The following is a 15522-nucleotide window of genomic DNA, read 5'->3' on the forward strand; positions in this document are numbered from 1 at the left end:
TATTGAAAAGAAGTTTCAGTCTTTATGTGTAGTCAGTTGAAAGTAGTTGATAGTATTTACCATTTATGGTCAGTTTCCACAAGAGCACTATAATTATCATGAGTGCAAACATGTTTGAATTGATGATCTCATAATTCACTTTCAAAGGACTACACTCAAATATCACTCTGTAAGCCTTAAGGAATCAGTTTGCTGGTGATTGGCAGAAGAGATTAAATCTTATCCATGCAACTGAATGATTCAAGGAATAAGTCACTTCTTGATGGGTCCACCAATAGACGTGCAGGGTAGATGTGGAAGTAATATGACACTGATTGTGTTAATGGTAATCACTATTCAAGCAATACCAAAAAAGAAAATATTTGACTTTCTTTCTGTCTCAGACGAAGTCCCTCAACTTATAGTAGCGTCTTTCCAAAACCACTTTGGTTATGTTGAGAATACAGTCTGCCAAGACTTGAACTAGTAGGAGAAAACCAGCTTCCTCATTTTACTTCATGCCAGGGAGACACCACAGAATTTCTGGTTCTGGGACCTGAAAAGCTACTTTGAGGTCAAGGGAGTCCTCAAGTTTGAAATAATTTTTAATCACCTTAAACCAGAGTTAAAGAAACCATGTCTGTAGTGTGAGAAGAGGATATCTCAATGTTACAGTATCACTGAGCATTGCAGCACAGCCTACAGTCAGTGAAAGCATCATTTGTTGTCATTGTAGGCATTGATCATTTTGCTACCAAGAGTTGGAATTCTGTAGTTTCACTCTTTGCGGTTTTACCTCATGGATGCACTTGCAACTACCTGTCCATAATCACCGACCAGCTATTTAAACTATAGATTAAAACATCATTTGAATTATCAGCCCAGCTTATAAATAATTTCCGTGCCAAGAGATGGAAAAAGACTAATTTTGCCTGGAGGGAAGTGAATAATAATGAGTTTGATCCTGCAGTGGAAACCAAACTAATGAGCGAGGCCTGTTTCCTTCAGGCTCAGTCATATAGCCGCCTCTCCACCAAACCTTACAATGTAGTTTTATACTTGTCTGTTCAAATAGTTGCCACTGGATGTACATGAGACTGAAAATATATGCAGCAGGTTGGACTTCCAAGTCTGGCTACTACAGTCCATCTACTCCATCATAGTCTCTATATTGTTAAATAGCAGGAACTGCTGTAAGGGCCACATAGCCCACATTCCTCTGAGTTTTCAGCACTACAGACACCAAACCGAGCTTGGAAAATGGATTCCCTATATATGGAAACTCAGTTTGTCTTATTTTGTCAACAACCACAAAGTTCTGTGAGTATATACATGTGTATACTGCCCCATATTAAGGTTGGTAAACTCAAAGAGTGGCAGTACCTCTACGGATTTTAGTCATTTACTAAAAATTGTGAAGATGATTTTTGGTATTTTGGTTCCACTACACTAAACTTGTCTAGACTGGGAAAACCTGTCCACCATAATTGCACGTTCCCTTCACTTTAGGTACAGACATGGTTTTGAAAGAACTTCATCCACCCAAAATATGTAGTGAGGACATATATTTGACAACTTCACCAGATGTCAACATTCATTTTGCACTCGATTGATTTAAGCAATTAGTCACTTCTCATTAATATCAGCTCTTGTAATGCTAGTGGGTGTATAATGATAGTTTCCATTTGGTGTGCTTTTCCATCAACTTAGGCTAGTGCTTGTGTGTGTGTGTGTGTGTATGTGTGTGTGTGTGTGTGTGTCTGTGTGTCTGTGTCTGTGTCTGTGTCTGTGCAGCAGCCATTGTTAATTGTCATTTTTATTGTGGCCTAGCAGACGGATGGAGAGATAAAGCAGTGGAAACATAGCTTCTCTTGTGTGCTGTGCCATATACAATGAATAAACTGTACTGACATAGCAGAGAGGAAAGAGCTGGTGGCTTGTCCTCAAGATAAGACGTACATCCTTATGTTTTACATTTGAGGTGAAGATGATTTCCTTTGTAACTCTATCTGTGTTTCTTTACCACTGGTTTGCATGATATAGGGACTCAACAAAAGGCGCCAGTTCATTATCTTTCTCCAGACTCAAGAGCAGACAGACAGACCACAAAGTTGTTCACTCTGGGTTTAACCTTGGTGTATCAAAGTCAAGACTTTGTGTATATGTTGGTGTGTAAGAGTAGTTTAAGTGGGTTTGATAATGCCTTTGAGGCTCACTGTATGTAGTCTTGGGCAGTCGCCAGCCTTCCTGCCTTCATTGAGAACTCAAGAGGGCTTGATTTGGCTTCAGGGCATTCTCTGTTCACATCACACACACAGAAGTGCATACAGCCACATACTGTGTGTATACACACAGCATAAAGACGCACACAGTGCTGAATAACAAGATAACCTTGGGACTGTCATTGTCCTCAAACATTTACAGATTTGCATATGCAAACACACACATAAATGCATGGGGCCAGATGGTCTTGGGGATACCTTGCACTCTTGTCATCCATGGAAACACACGCAGTCACTCTTAACCATGTCTAGAAAGGCCCTGGTTTTGAAGTGTTTAACAAAGAGTAGTGTAGAGATAGTCAAAAATGGTTCTCACTTTTGGCTATCTCGCCATAATAGATTGAAGTTTTCCAAGTAACAGATTAGCCTAAAGAATGGTAGATAACCGTCTTACCACCTCTGAACAAGAGACAGGAAACACTTCAGTAACAAGAGTGGCCCTTCATGTGGCAGTGATAGCCAAAAGTTAGTCAGGACATTCAAATAGTAGCATTGAAGATAGCAATGCCCACAATGAAAGATATAATGTGTAGCAGTTGAAACAGTCCAAACCAACATGCTACTAACTGTTGTGAGATGATCCATGCATGTCATTGTAGCATAATTCTTTCATTTATACTGTAAAGGAGGGTGAAAATGGAATAATATAAAGTGATCAAGTTCATAGGTTAGTAAATAGATCAATCTTGTGTTTTCTTGTGAGTTTATTTGAACTAATCATGTATCCTTTTGTGTGTTTGCATTTGTGTGTGTGTGTGTGTGTGTTTTGTGTACAAGGTCGTGGTGATATCCAACCCCAGCTGGACAGCGCCATGCAGGATGTCAGTGATAAATACATTCTGCTGGAGGAGACAGAGAAGCAGGCCCTGAGGAAGGCTCTTATAGAGGAGAGACAGAGATTCTGCTGGTTCGTAGCCATGCTGCGGCCTGTAGTGGTGAGTACAGCGTGGGAGAAGGAGAGAAATAAACCTTCAGATGAGCACTGAGGAGAGCAATAAAAAGAGTGCTGTGTAGTCATCTCACTCTGCAGTGGCTTTTTGTTTTAATCACACAAGCCAGAATGAGCTTATACTCTCTACTTCATCACATTACCAATAAATGTATATTTTTTTCCCCATTTTCTCTGTCATGTATACTTTTAGGATGAGGAGATTTCTATGTTGGGAGAGGTCACCCATCTCCAGGGCATCTCTGATGACCTCAAAGCCCTGACCTCTGACCCACACAAGCTTCCTCCTGCTAGTGAACAGGTGAGGAAAAAGTTTAAGCAATCTGAGAACAATTGACCAAAACAAAAGCAACTGTTGCAGTACATACCCTTTTTGCTCTGTATGTCATATTTTTGTGGGGGGGGGGGTTTGTAGGGGATTACACTCCTTGGATTAAATGTAGCTTTGTTCAGTGCCTTCTCTCTTCATAAGTATGACTAATGAGTACAACAAATATTTTCTTGCCTCAGGTGATCTTGGACCTGAAGGGCTCAGACTACGGTTGGTCATATCAAACGCCGCCCTCATCCCCCAGCACCACTATGTCCAGGAAGTCTAGCATGTGCAGGTAGGCTCCAACAACCAATCACAAGACTCATAGCTCGAAAATAAGTGAAAAGGAGGCTTTGTCTGTCAAGTATACATTTACCAATCAGACCCATAAAAGCTTTTTGTGATCCAAACGATGTTGACTGGAAAATTGAATTACTCAACTTATTTTGGTCACCCACTTCCAAGAAGTGAGGAACAAGGAGATGTCAAGTTAAAGTTAGAGATTATATTATAGCATGACATGTATATACAAAGGATCTACTGAAATCTGCAAGTCTGTCCTTAAGACCTGATCAGTTGTTATGAATTTTCTTGGGAGACAGCTTACATCAGTGTAAAGGGGTGGGGAATGAGGAGAAAAACCTTTAACTATGTTGCGCAATCTATGTCTGCCACCCAGTGGTGGATATGAGCTCTTATTCTTCATCTCCTCTTTGTTACTGATAGTTGTTAATTTGTTCACCTCTCAGAGATATTAAGTGACATTGTTAAAGGAAAGGCACATAGGAATATTTCTTTGATATACAGTAGGCATGTATGGTGAAAATGTATTTAAAAAAAAAAAAAGGATTAAAGCTTGAATACATTTTTAAGAATTGACAAAAAATGCACTTTTTGCTACATAGCTGTTCAGACCATGTCTCATACATTCTGTCCTCCCTGCTTTTTATGTGTCTTAATGATTTTTCCTGAACTCATCTGGTTTAAAAAAGACATTTTATGACTGGATTATGTATTGCTTTGTATCTGTCAATTTTGGGATTGCGGGTGTTCTATGATTGAATCAACCTCAAATCATCTTTAAATTACATGTTATTTCACATTGAGAATGTTTAAAGGCCTTCCAGACTGTGAAAACATTTTAACCTGTTATAGAGGAGCAATTTAAGAGTTTCAGTTCAGCCATATTCTTGCAGATACAACTTTGTCATCTTACAGTACAAAGCCTATGCTTATTTTGTTCTAAAAAAAAAAAGCACTTCATAAATCATTGCAAGAAAGCTGCTTTTATAATTTTGATGCTTTGCAATTTATGATTTTTTACCTATTTTGTGACTTGGCCAGTGCACACACATTTGTATGTGTTTCTGTTTGTGCATGATAGTTTAGTACTTGATAGTTTGGTCTTTTATTTGTGTGTTTTGAACAATCAAGCATCAGTTACTTTTTTTTCAATTTTGTCAGCTTTGTATATAATTTAGCCCATACTGTATGTATTTTAATAGTCCATGAAATCCTGTGATTTCCTGCTTGGAATTATTGCCATTATGATTTCATGCTTCTTATGTTGATTTGTTTTGCTGTTTTGACTGGATTGGCCTCAGTCACTGCCTGCTGCATCTTGGTGTGCCGTGTTAATTGTTTCCCACCCTGTCTCCTCCACATCTCTCCCCCAATCCTCTACCTTCATTCCTTCCCTGTTATTCCTTTTATCTCTTCTTTACCCAACTTTCATCCCTCAATCCACGCCTTTGGGCGCATTTGATTCTTCTTTACCTCCCACCTATCACTGCCAAACTTCTCCTTCCTCTGGTCCTCCCCTCATCCCTCACTCCCCCCCCCCTTTCACAGTAGTCTGAACAGCGTTAACAGTAGTGACTCCAGGGGATCCAGTGGCTCTCACTCTCATTCTCCTTCCTCCTCTTCTTCCTCCTCTACCTCACACCACCTCTTCCACCACCATCACCCCCGTCACCGGTACCGTAGCTCCACGCTTCCCCAGCAGGCCCCGGCTCGCCTCTCTAGCATCTCCTCCCACGACTCGGGCTTCATTTCTTCATCACAAGACCAATACACATCGTCCAAATCATCCTCGCCTATGCCAGCTGAAACAAAGGTAAGAAAAACCCTCACCGCCCACACTTCATCATCATTTTGGATACAAGTACGTACACACGGTTGAGACAAAACTATAAAACCACATATGCTGTATGATTTACAAGTCATTGTAGTCAGAGTCAGAGAAAACCCCTCATCAGCAATCCACACAACTCCTCTCTCACACATCTCCCAAACCACTATGAGAGGCAGTTAGCTGGCAGCAGTAAGTTTATGTGATCATGGTGAAGTCATTTCACTGCTATTATTATAGTATAAATGCTCAGGAAATTAGTCTGCCTCCGTTCTAGCTCAGGGCAAAACAGGTCAGCCCCATCCTGCTATTAAAGAGTCGACCGCTGTGACAGACTGCGGTTTGGTTAAACTTGCAGAGGCTTGTGTGTTATATTTTCATGCAAATGCATCAAAGTTAAATGAAATGTTAAAAAGACAACAGTATGTTTTACAGGCGCTCAGAGCGTGTCTCTATCAACAAGTCTCATTCTGTCACTTTTCTCAAACCGTCTGACACAGGGGTTTAGATAATCATCAGTGAGGTAGTCCAGGGGATCGTCTGCTGGGGTTTGTGGTTTGAGATCAACCATGAGAGCGGCTGCACTAGTTGATGTTTTGTTAGCACGCCAGCAACAGAGTTCCCCTGTCCAGAAAACATTGGTGTAGTTAGACTTCCAAGTTTTTATGATGCAGTGAAGGTGGTTTGGCAAGTGAGTATCTGACCCATTTGCAGCACTGTCCTGGGAACCAGCCTTCTCATTGCCTCATTCTTGGTGTAGTTACAGTAGTGAATGTTTGAAAGAGGACAGTATCATTGCTAAACAGGGTTTACTCCTTAACCTTAAAATTGCTAATAGACCACTTTAAATATCAATTGGTGAGGATACTTTCTAGTCATTCCACACAGTGCACAGCTTTGTCTATGCTTCCTTTTAACAAAGCTCCAACACCTCTAACATAACACTGCTGATGTGTTTGCAATTAATGCTGGTATGACTCCCAGTGCACCTTCTATACAGCCTCTATAGTCACTTGGCTGTACTCCTGACTAACTGCTGAGAACTGTGGAAAAGTTGCCTCTGCTCTCTAACAAACTGCTTCTCTCTGTCTACCTGCTGACATGTCTGTGTTTGCAATTCTTCCACTCTGTCTATCTCTCTCTGTCTCTCTCTCTCTCTCTCTCTCTCTCTCCCTCTGGTCTTGTCCCACTGCCTGCCTGCTTGCTTGCTGCTGCTGCCACCCTCGCTGTCCCAGCCTTGTCCCATTTCCAGCTCCTCTGAGGTGTCAGAGACTGGGCAGTTTCACAGTGACTGCAGCAGTGACCCTTCCTCTCTAGCTGCTGCTGCTGCTGCACCTCAGCACACTACTGACAAGGTGAAACACACTCATCCACCATCAACTCTTCCCCTCTTCCACAAAATGTGTATGTATTGTACTAGCATCAGAAGCACCACAGCTTCTTCTTACTAAACTTCATACTTGGCTGTACATGGCATCGACTTTCGTTTTCCCTCATACCACAATATAACACTGACAAGGTGAAGGAACAGCAGTCAAGGACAGCTCTGAAATGGCATCTCCATCAGTTTTTCCATGTTCATTTAGTTCAACGTGTTTTGTTTCGATGTGATCAATATGGATTTCTTATTATTTTTGTGTTCCATTTAAATTATTTCTCCCAAGTGTCGTGGTCTTTTGCATTTTTATTTCGCACTGTTTATCATTTCAATAATTTATCCCATTGTGTGTTTGTGTCTTTTTCTTTTTGTGTCTTTCTGTTATCACCCTTCCTCCCACCGACACACACATGTCCAGTTGTCAAATGGTTTCGACCACTACAGCCCAGTCAGTTCCCCCTACCTGCATAGCAACGGGGGGAGTTTGGGCTCAGGCTCCAGCTCCGGCACTGCCTTCCACTTCTTCCCTCCGTCCTCCCCATCCTCCACCTCCACCTCCTGCCCCACTCGTTCATGGTCACGTCCCGCCTCAGCACTGCTGCCAGACTTACCTCACTACAGCATAATGGGCTCTCCCATGGTGCCTTCATCCCAAGTCCCCAGCTGGAAGGTTTGTTCATCATCTTCATCTTGATGATCCCCCCTCCTCCTTGGTCACAGTTTGTTCAACATGCAAGTTACTCTTGTTCAGTGTGTAAAATACACTTTTAGTTCATTAGTTTGTTTCTTTTATACTCCAGTAACATCCGCAGACCTAAAAACTAAGAGATGAACTGAAGCAGGAGAGAATTTTAGACGCATCAGAAGCACATCACTGAGAAATATAAATGTGAAGTATAAGTACAAAAACACTGACTTTCTTTCTTTACAGGACTGGGCAAAGCCAGGGCCTTATGACCAGCCCATGGTCAACACACTGAGGAGGAAGAAAGACAAGGAGACTCCAGCTATAGTGGACAGTAACGGTAGTATGAGCAGTGAAAGCAACCCTGCCTCTATCTCAACCTCAGCACCAGCTCCAGCTGCGCTACAAACACCAAGCCCAGTGGAAGAGAAGAACAGGACCGTGGCTGCACCTCTCAAGGTCAGTTTTAGTCTACATCTCCTACTGCCACACTGCATTTTTTGCAGCTGCTCTCACTATAGCACAGATTCTGGTTAATTACTGTTGATATTATGTAATTAACATGTAATTTTATTCATTGTGTGGTTGTTTTTGTGATTCAGTTTTCTTTTTATTTATAGCACATGTTCACTTTTCTTTTCTTCTGTTTCTCCACTGACTTTATTTCTATCTCTGTATCAGTACTTTTCCATTTTCAATTTACACTCTAGAATTAAATGTAGGCTTTTATAGTGTTAATAAGTCACTGTTAATAAAAGTAAATATTATATTAGCAACTTGTGAGAAGTTTCCATTAATTCATTGACTGTGCAAATGGTGTCCATATGGATGAAGACATTCTGTCCACTTTTATGCTTCTCCACTGTCAGCTTTGTGCTGTAAAATGTTAGTACTGCAGCTGTTGCAAATTTTACAAAAAAAAAACCAACAAAATTGTTCAGTGATCCTATTACCTCATTACTCTACATATACTGGACGAAGTATCTACGGTGTGTTGCGTAAGTTTCAGGCAACCTCAAATTCAACTTCCAGCAGCTCAGTGTCTTTTTGTTTTTTTTTCCGACCACATGAATGAGTCTCTCACCACTAATGTTCCCACTTAACGACTTTAACAAGTTGTACCTAATGATTTTAATGACTTTAATGAATTGTACCTGGCTCTATTCAGACAGTCAGACCCTTATACGAAATGTTTTTATTTTCATTGGTTGATTGCTCCAGGCTGGTGATATTGAGGTCCACGAGGAACTGGCTCTGGCCTTATCCAGAGGTCTAGAGCTGGACACCCAGAGGTCCAGTAGAGACTCCATCCAGTGCTCCAGTGGCTACAGCACTCAGACCAACACACCTTGCTGCTCTGAAGACACTATACCTTCACAAGGTAACATATTCTTTGTAAATCAGACGATCACCAAGTTTAAAGGACAAACTTCTTTCTTCCTTTAGTATCCTGCTATGTATCACTGTGTCATTACATTAACCTCTCTGTTTTTCTGTGTGCTTCTTCTAGTATCGGACTATGACTATTTCTCAATGGCCGGGGACCAGGAGTCTGAGCAGCAGCAGTCGGACTTTGACAAGTCGTCCACCATCCCCAGAAACAGTGACATCGGCCAGTCGTACCGACGCATGTTCCAGACCAAACGGCCAGCCTCCACAGCCGGCCTGCCGAGCACGCAGGCTCCCTACCCTGGACAGGGGGTCTACCCTGCTGGAGCCTACCCCTCCACCCCTATCCACACAGGAGCTTATCCCTCCACTCCTACTGGGCCTTATCCTCCTACCCCTACAGGTACACATTGTAGTTATAGTGTCACAAATGTAGAAGTATGTTTTACATTCAGACTTAAGTCTCTCAATTTTTATGTTGTTTGTGAATTATTTTTGTAAGGCATCATGTTTTATGTCAGTAACTCCACTTTAAACACACTTAGATAAATGTTATGTATTATTTAAGACCTTATCAGAACAATAGTTGTTTTGTAGGTGTTTATTTGTACCCGTTTCTCTTTTTCATGTCCTTTTTGTTTTGTTATTCTTGTTAATGGTATGATAGAAAGGTTTGTAATTTCTAACTAATTAATCATTTTTTGTTCTATAATTACAGGCTCCTCCTGCTCAGGTCAGGGATATTATTCTGGCTCCAGTTCTCATAATGCCTCTGGCTCCTATTCTACAGGCCACGGTCCAGTTATCGTCACCCCTGGGGTCGCCACAATCCGCCGCACCCCCTCTTCAAAACCTTCTGCCCGCCGCTCAGGCTCAGTTGCTGGCACAGGCCCCATCCCTATTCGTACGCCTGTCATCCCAGTAAAAATCCCTACAGTGCCCGACATGTCAGGAGCAGTTAATGGAAGCAGGAGTGCTGAGGAGATGGGAGGAGTAGGAGGAGACCAGAGCCCAGATTCTCCAACATTGGCAGGAGGGGAGGATGCTGGCGCGCTGCCTGTGATGTCTTGGAGCGGTCAGGCTACAACCAACCCTCCCACCGTCCCCCTACCCAACCAGCTGACCCAGCAGCACCTTCAGAGTGAGATGGGAGAAGACGAGGCAGGAGAAGGCGGAGACGGCAACATGTTGGTGGCCATCCGCAAGGGGGTCAAGCTCAAGAGAACCCTCACTAACGACCGCTCTGCGCCACGCATCGCATGATGACAACAACACAATACGCAAGCGAGAGTCATAAGAGACGTGAGCTCATAGCACAGATGTGAGGCTCCCCCTTCATTGTGTTTGCAAATGGGGTCAGAGGCTTTAGAAAAATGTGATTTACAGAATCATAAGGCTTCTTCGTTAATATACGAAGCCTATTTCACCTATTTTACACAGTTCTCATTCTGTAAATTTTCACCTGTGAGAATGCCTTACTACAGAAGCCCTCTAGAATGATTCATAGAGGAAATATATGCTATTGCTCAGGTGTTGGGTGCCAACCAAGCATTTTAGCACTAAGATCACATCTCCTAATTTGGCAAAAATTATGTAAAGCTAGTAAAAATATTCGTTTGGAGCCAAAGCGGATCACAGGCCTATGTCTGGTATATCCTTGTACGGTAAGTTAAGTAACCAAGATAGGACCTAATTTCTTTCATAGGTCCTAGAATAAAGGGTTTCAGCACTAAAATGTTTTTGCAAATCTGAGTCCTCAAATGTGTAATTAAAATGTAAAACATAAGGATCTTTTTGTTAATAAATAACAAGAGAAGGAAAGGGTAGGTTTATACCACATTATGTTCATTTCTTTAAGAGGACAGTAAAGAAGTATCCAGTATTCTCCTTGAAGCAGAAGGACAGTATGTGTATGCCTCCTCTCAGTGTAGAATAAACACTGTGTATTATATGTGTAAACACTCATTGTACAATCGTGGGACAAATAAACATTTGAACTGTTGAGTGACTTTGCAGAAGGAGCGCAATAACCAGTGCAAGTACTACACAGCACCAAGAGAGCAGTACTCAGGTAGACTAGAAGGTAAAGGCTCAGCCGGTCAGCTTTTAGATTGTACCATTTGGCAACTCCCGAACTGAACTGACTGCTTACTTGGAGGGACGCCATAACGGCTGCAGACCGATGCTGTGTTGTCAAATCCATCTTCCATCCAGAATACTTAAATACATGGTTGAATTCTCCACAAAGTCACTATGGGCAGAAGTATGAAAAATAAAAGAGAGCTTGTGTAAATGCAAAGGAACTGACACTGTGTCGCAGCCCGAGGTTCATCCAAGAAGATGAAAGCATCGCCTGGGCGATGCCATCATATAAAGAGACACTACTACATGTTCTGGTTGACGCTACATGTTAGGTTCTGTTTTGTGTTAGCTGTTGTAGTATTTACATGATTTGTAAATAATTTTTCACGTCTCTTGCTGAGAAGTGTGTCGTTGCTTCTCACGCTCTGTATCTTCCTGTATTTCCACCTGTTCCTCCACAGTGCCAGAATCATTCAGTTTCAGCTTTACACAGAACATTTATTGGTTTCATTTAATGATCAATGTTGAGTTTGGAAACAACTCTGACATGCCCCATTACCATTACCATGGGATGTGAACTGGTTTTATTTTTTCATCATTTTTTCCATTATGAATCTCACATCATCCGCAACATCTACATGCTGAGCTTTGTAGAACTCCTCAGTGGTTTGTGTTTATACAGCAGCCCTTGCGTTATATTGGCCTCTTATTTTTTTGTAGCATTGATGTGCCATCCTGCAACCTGCTGTGCATCGATTGCTCATAACACTACTAATAAATGTTAAAGTACACATGTGCCATGTCAAAACCCCATGTTAATTCAGATTTATATATATTATAAAACATTTTATAGAAGATAATAAGGCAAAATATTTTTTGATGTTTTGAAAATCATGAGTTAGAAGCTGTAATTGGTAATGCCAAACTTTTTATTTGTCTGGTTGCTGTTATGTTGAACTTTTCTGTTGTCTACTAGCATGCATGCCCACCTTCTTTGATTAATTAGGTTCCTAATCTGTCATCTGAAGTCATTCTAGCTCTAATTTTGGTGTTTTATATTTAGCATCAAAGGCGACAAGGGGACAAATCCAATATGTAAAACATTTGTTACCCTAAAAACTAAGAAATCACATCAAACCCCACTGTATTATTTAAGCAATACATCATTATAGGTACTTTTTTTTTCTTTTACAGGACAATAAGATGTTTCAGATGTGAGGCTTTTCCTCAGACTGCAGCATTGTAAAACTATAGGCTATAAGGAATTTGCATTACTGAGTGATAGTCTGTATTTTAATTTGCATTTCAGTTCAAGCACTGTGAGACCATGGCTACTACAAGATGTATCAAACTGTAAATATTTAGCTGTACAAGTTAGTCCAGGAACTCACACATTTTTAATTTATTTTCTTTCTCAGTCTTTAAATCTTTTTTCTTTCCCAACCTATCTCTATTTTTATACTTATATAAAATATCAGAGTAATAGAGTTGTTGTTTTTTTCCTTTATTCATGCATGTACTATCTGATGATGTGTTGTAAATCAGATTTCAGCATCACTGAATTGTTCTTTGCTGTACTCCTATGATTCATTTAAGTCCCTTATTTCACACACACACGTGCAAAAACTGCATTTTAACAGTGCTGGCTTATTTTAAAAGCACACGCAGCTACACTGAAATGTGTTTGTCTGACCTCCAACAGGAGCTCATATGTTTTGGCTTCATGGTGGAGAGAGTTGCATCAGTATTATGAGTTAAGTCAAGAATTTTCTTCAAATGTTAAATATTAAAAATTCTTTTGCAAACTGAGGGAAGTTTGCTGGATCATAATTCAACATGCTAAATTTGAGCTGTTCTCTGAGGGTGATCTGTATTTAAATGTTAAACCGTAGTTACTGTACCATTGATTCGAGGTAAAATGTATTGAAAGTAAACAGCTGATCTGGTAGCAATCTGTCATATTAGATTTGAACAAATGTCACAGTGTCCATAATGTCTGGCCCAAAGACATCTTAGCATGTGGATCCAGTTTGTGCTTTCATAAATACTGTACGATCTCTGTGCCAGACTTAATCTGATGAACCACAACCCACTGACAAATCAGACAGACACCCCCTGTACTGTTAAATTTCAAACAGAGTAAGGATATTATTGCTCAGATGTTTTGGTAAACTCAGCATTAAGTTCTTGATATTATTGATGATGTTAATGTTTGTTTTTTGGCCGTCCACCTGTCTTAAACGTGTATTATCAACATGTAATTTTCATATTTAAATTGCTAGCATAGTAAATATATACTATATCAGAGTTGCCAAATGTCAGTATATCCTATGAATAAGAAGTTTATAGTTTGTGAGGGTTTGAGAGTGCGGTTAAACCTGGTTTTTAGTTTAGTTTTTAGCTTATCCCCCCCACCCCCACCCTCCCACTACCCTCCGAGGAGAGTTGACCTCTCTGTCTGTCCCTGTACAGTTCAACAGGTTATGATGCAGTTTGTTTCAGAAAGTGAAAGGTTGTTATTTTTTGTGTAATGACAGCTTTAGCAATATAATAAAAATATAAATTTTGCTTCGGCTTACTGGCCTCTTGAATGTGCAAGTGTGTGTGTATCTGAACCTCCTTCCTCTGCTAAGATCCTTTGTTTTTGTTTTTTTCATTCTGCAGGCCTAAAATTCCTTTCATTCATTGCTCAACACTTTTTGGCAAAGTTTATATGCAAACTATTTTGAATTGATTTGACTTTATTATCACAATGTTTTTTTCTTAAATTTGCCTCCCCTTTCACATACATAACCCAATATAACATTTAACAAAACAAATACTACAAATGTATATTACATCCGACATGATGGACAACAATAGGCCTGATGGGTGGGTAACATTAACATATACAAGCTCTTTTCCTCCATAAAATGCTGTTTAAAGGTGCCACTCCTAAATATCTGGCACCACTGCTCAGTAATGACCAGTTACTACAGTGTGACAGCAAAACCTTTATTCACCATTTCAATATCTTGATTTACTGGATTCCTACTGGTGAGCACAAGAACTCCAGCCTTATAAACAGATGATGTGTTTACTCTTAACCACCAGGGGTCGCTCTTGTCCCAGCTTTTCCTAACCCCCTAACCTGCTTTTATAGCTTCTACTGAGACAATGCATCACTCCTCCCATCCTTTGAGGCCTGAAAGCACTCATCTAATCAATAAAAGTAAAGCCAAAATAATGAATCTCCCACTCTGTAGCAGAAACCACCCGAATAAAAACACGAATGAGGCATTAAATCACAGATTTAAACAAACCTTTTTCTCTTGTTCCTCAAAGGAGGCTTCCTTTCCTCCTGGAAACAAATAACTTCCACATGGTGTCATATTTTCTCTGGGTGTGGACTGTAGTCTGGTTGAAGGGGGGAGGGATGAGAACAACAGACACTCCTATTACTCTGGGAATTACTTCTATACTGCACCAAACTTTATTATTTTTGCAGAAGATGTCCCTTTAATACCATCTTATCTCACTTTATGAGCATTTTCACCTCCTGATGCATTAGTAAGCTGTATTACTAACATTTGAGGCATAAAAAGTTTCAATAACATCAGCAAGAGCAATGAGGATTTCAGTGCACAGCATGTTTTTCGTAATGCCAAACGCAGCAAGCGATAATATGATCACAACAGTCTATGCATTGTGCCTGTATGTGCTGAATGCGCGTACGTCTGGCGGTGCCGTCAGCGTTACGCACGGAGGAAAGCAGCTCTGCTATTGGAAAGTATTTTCGGGCTGTGCTGGCCCTCCCATCCGCCTCACACCATCCAGTCAGCCAGAGGTTACACCAGCCGGACTTACGGTCGCAAAAATGTGATTTTGCGCAAATACTTCAGCCGATTAGGTGTTTGAGGTTTTGTGCGTCTGTCTACAAAATCGCATAGAAGGTAAATAAGAAACGTATGCGTCGCAGCGGTTTGTGTATTCTCAAGGTTTCCTCTGGAGGTTGTTGGACGGGACAGCGGAGCATCGACTGAGGTGCGTCCGATAAGACAAGTTGCAGTTTGATTTTGGACATTTCCTACTTTATCCTGCCCTCTAGGCGTGTAAAATAGGCTCGAGTCAGTATGTCCGTAAATAATGTGTAATTGATATGGTCAGGTCCGCGTTTTGCCCTCAAATAACCCTGGTTGTCACCAGATCGAGGATGTGTAGGGTGTTTTCATGCGACCACTGCAGGGATCATGTCAAATTATAGCAACAAAGATGAGATTATGTCATGTGTTTAGGGGAGTGTAGGTTAAAAGTGTTGATAATCAGGCCTGTTGTACTGCCATCCCTCTCTGTTC

General features: G+C 40.9%; 2 protein-coding genes across 9 annotated transcripts in view; both read left to right on the forward strand.

Annotated features, from left to right (window-relative positions):
* Window positions 1-13700, forward strand: part of LOC121905449 (protein MTSS 1-like) — a 56616-nt gene extending 42916 nt beyond the window's left edge. For 2 of the 7 annotated variants that reach the window (XM_042423673.1, XM_042423675.1), the window contains 10 exons: window positions 3039-3196; window positions 3404-3511; window positions 3721-3818; window positions 5375-5639; window positions 6890-7009; window positions 7451-7702; window positions 7964-8176; window positions 8939-9098; window positions 9228-9509; window positions 9825-13700. In XM_042423673.1, coding sequence (XP_042279607.1) covers window positions 3039-3196; window positions 3404-3511; window positions 3721-3818; window positions 5375-5639; window positions 6890-7009; window positions 7451-7702; window positions 7964-8176; window positions 8939-9098; window positions 9228-9509; window positions 9825-10369 — 2201 coding nt within the window. In that variant the 3' untranslated portion in view covers window positions 10370-13700. The remainder of the gene's footprint in view (window positions 1-3038; window positions 3197-3403; window positions 3512-3720; window positions 3819-5374; window positions 5640-6889; window positions 7010-7450; window positions 7703-7963; window positions 8177-8938; window positions 9099-9227; window positions 9510-9824) is intronic. The other 5 variants (XM_042423674.1, XM_042423676.1, XM_042423678.1 and 2 more) reach the window with 3 other exon arrangements.
* Window positions 13701-14930: 1230 nt separating this feature from the next.
* The window catches only part of LOC121906144 (transmembrane protein 65-like), a 38243-nt gene continuing 37651 nt past the window's right edge, over window positions 14931-15522 (forward strand). Inside the window, exon 1 of one of the 2 annotated variants that reach the window (XM_042424850.1) lies at window positions 14931-15120. The gene's annotated coding sequence lies outside the window, so the exon portion shown is untranslated. Of the gene's footprint in view, window positions 15212-15522 lie in introns of both variants that reach the window. The other variant, XM_042424849.1, reaches the window with a different exon arrangement.

The sequence above is a fragment of the Thunnus maccoyii genome, chromosome 10, assembly GCF_910596095.1.
Source record: "Thunnus maccoyii chromosome 10, fThuMac1.1, whole genome shotgun sequence".
NCBI lineage: Eukaryota > Metazoa > Chordata > Actinopteri > Scombriformes > Scombridae > Thunnus > Thunnus maccoyii.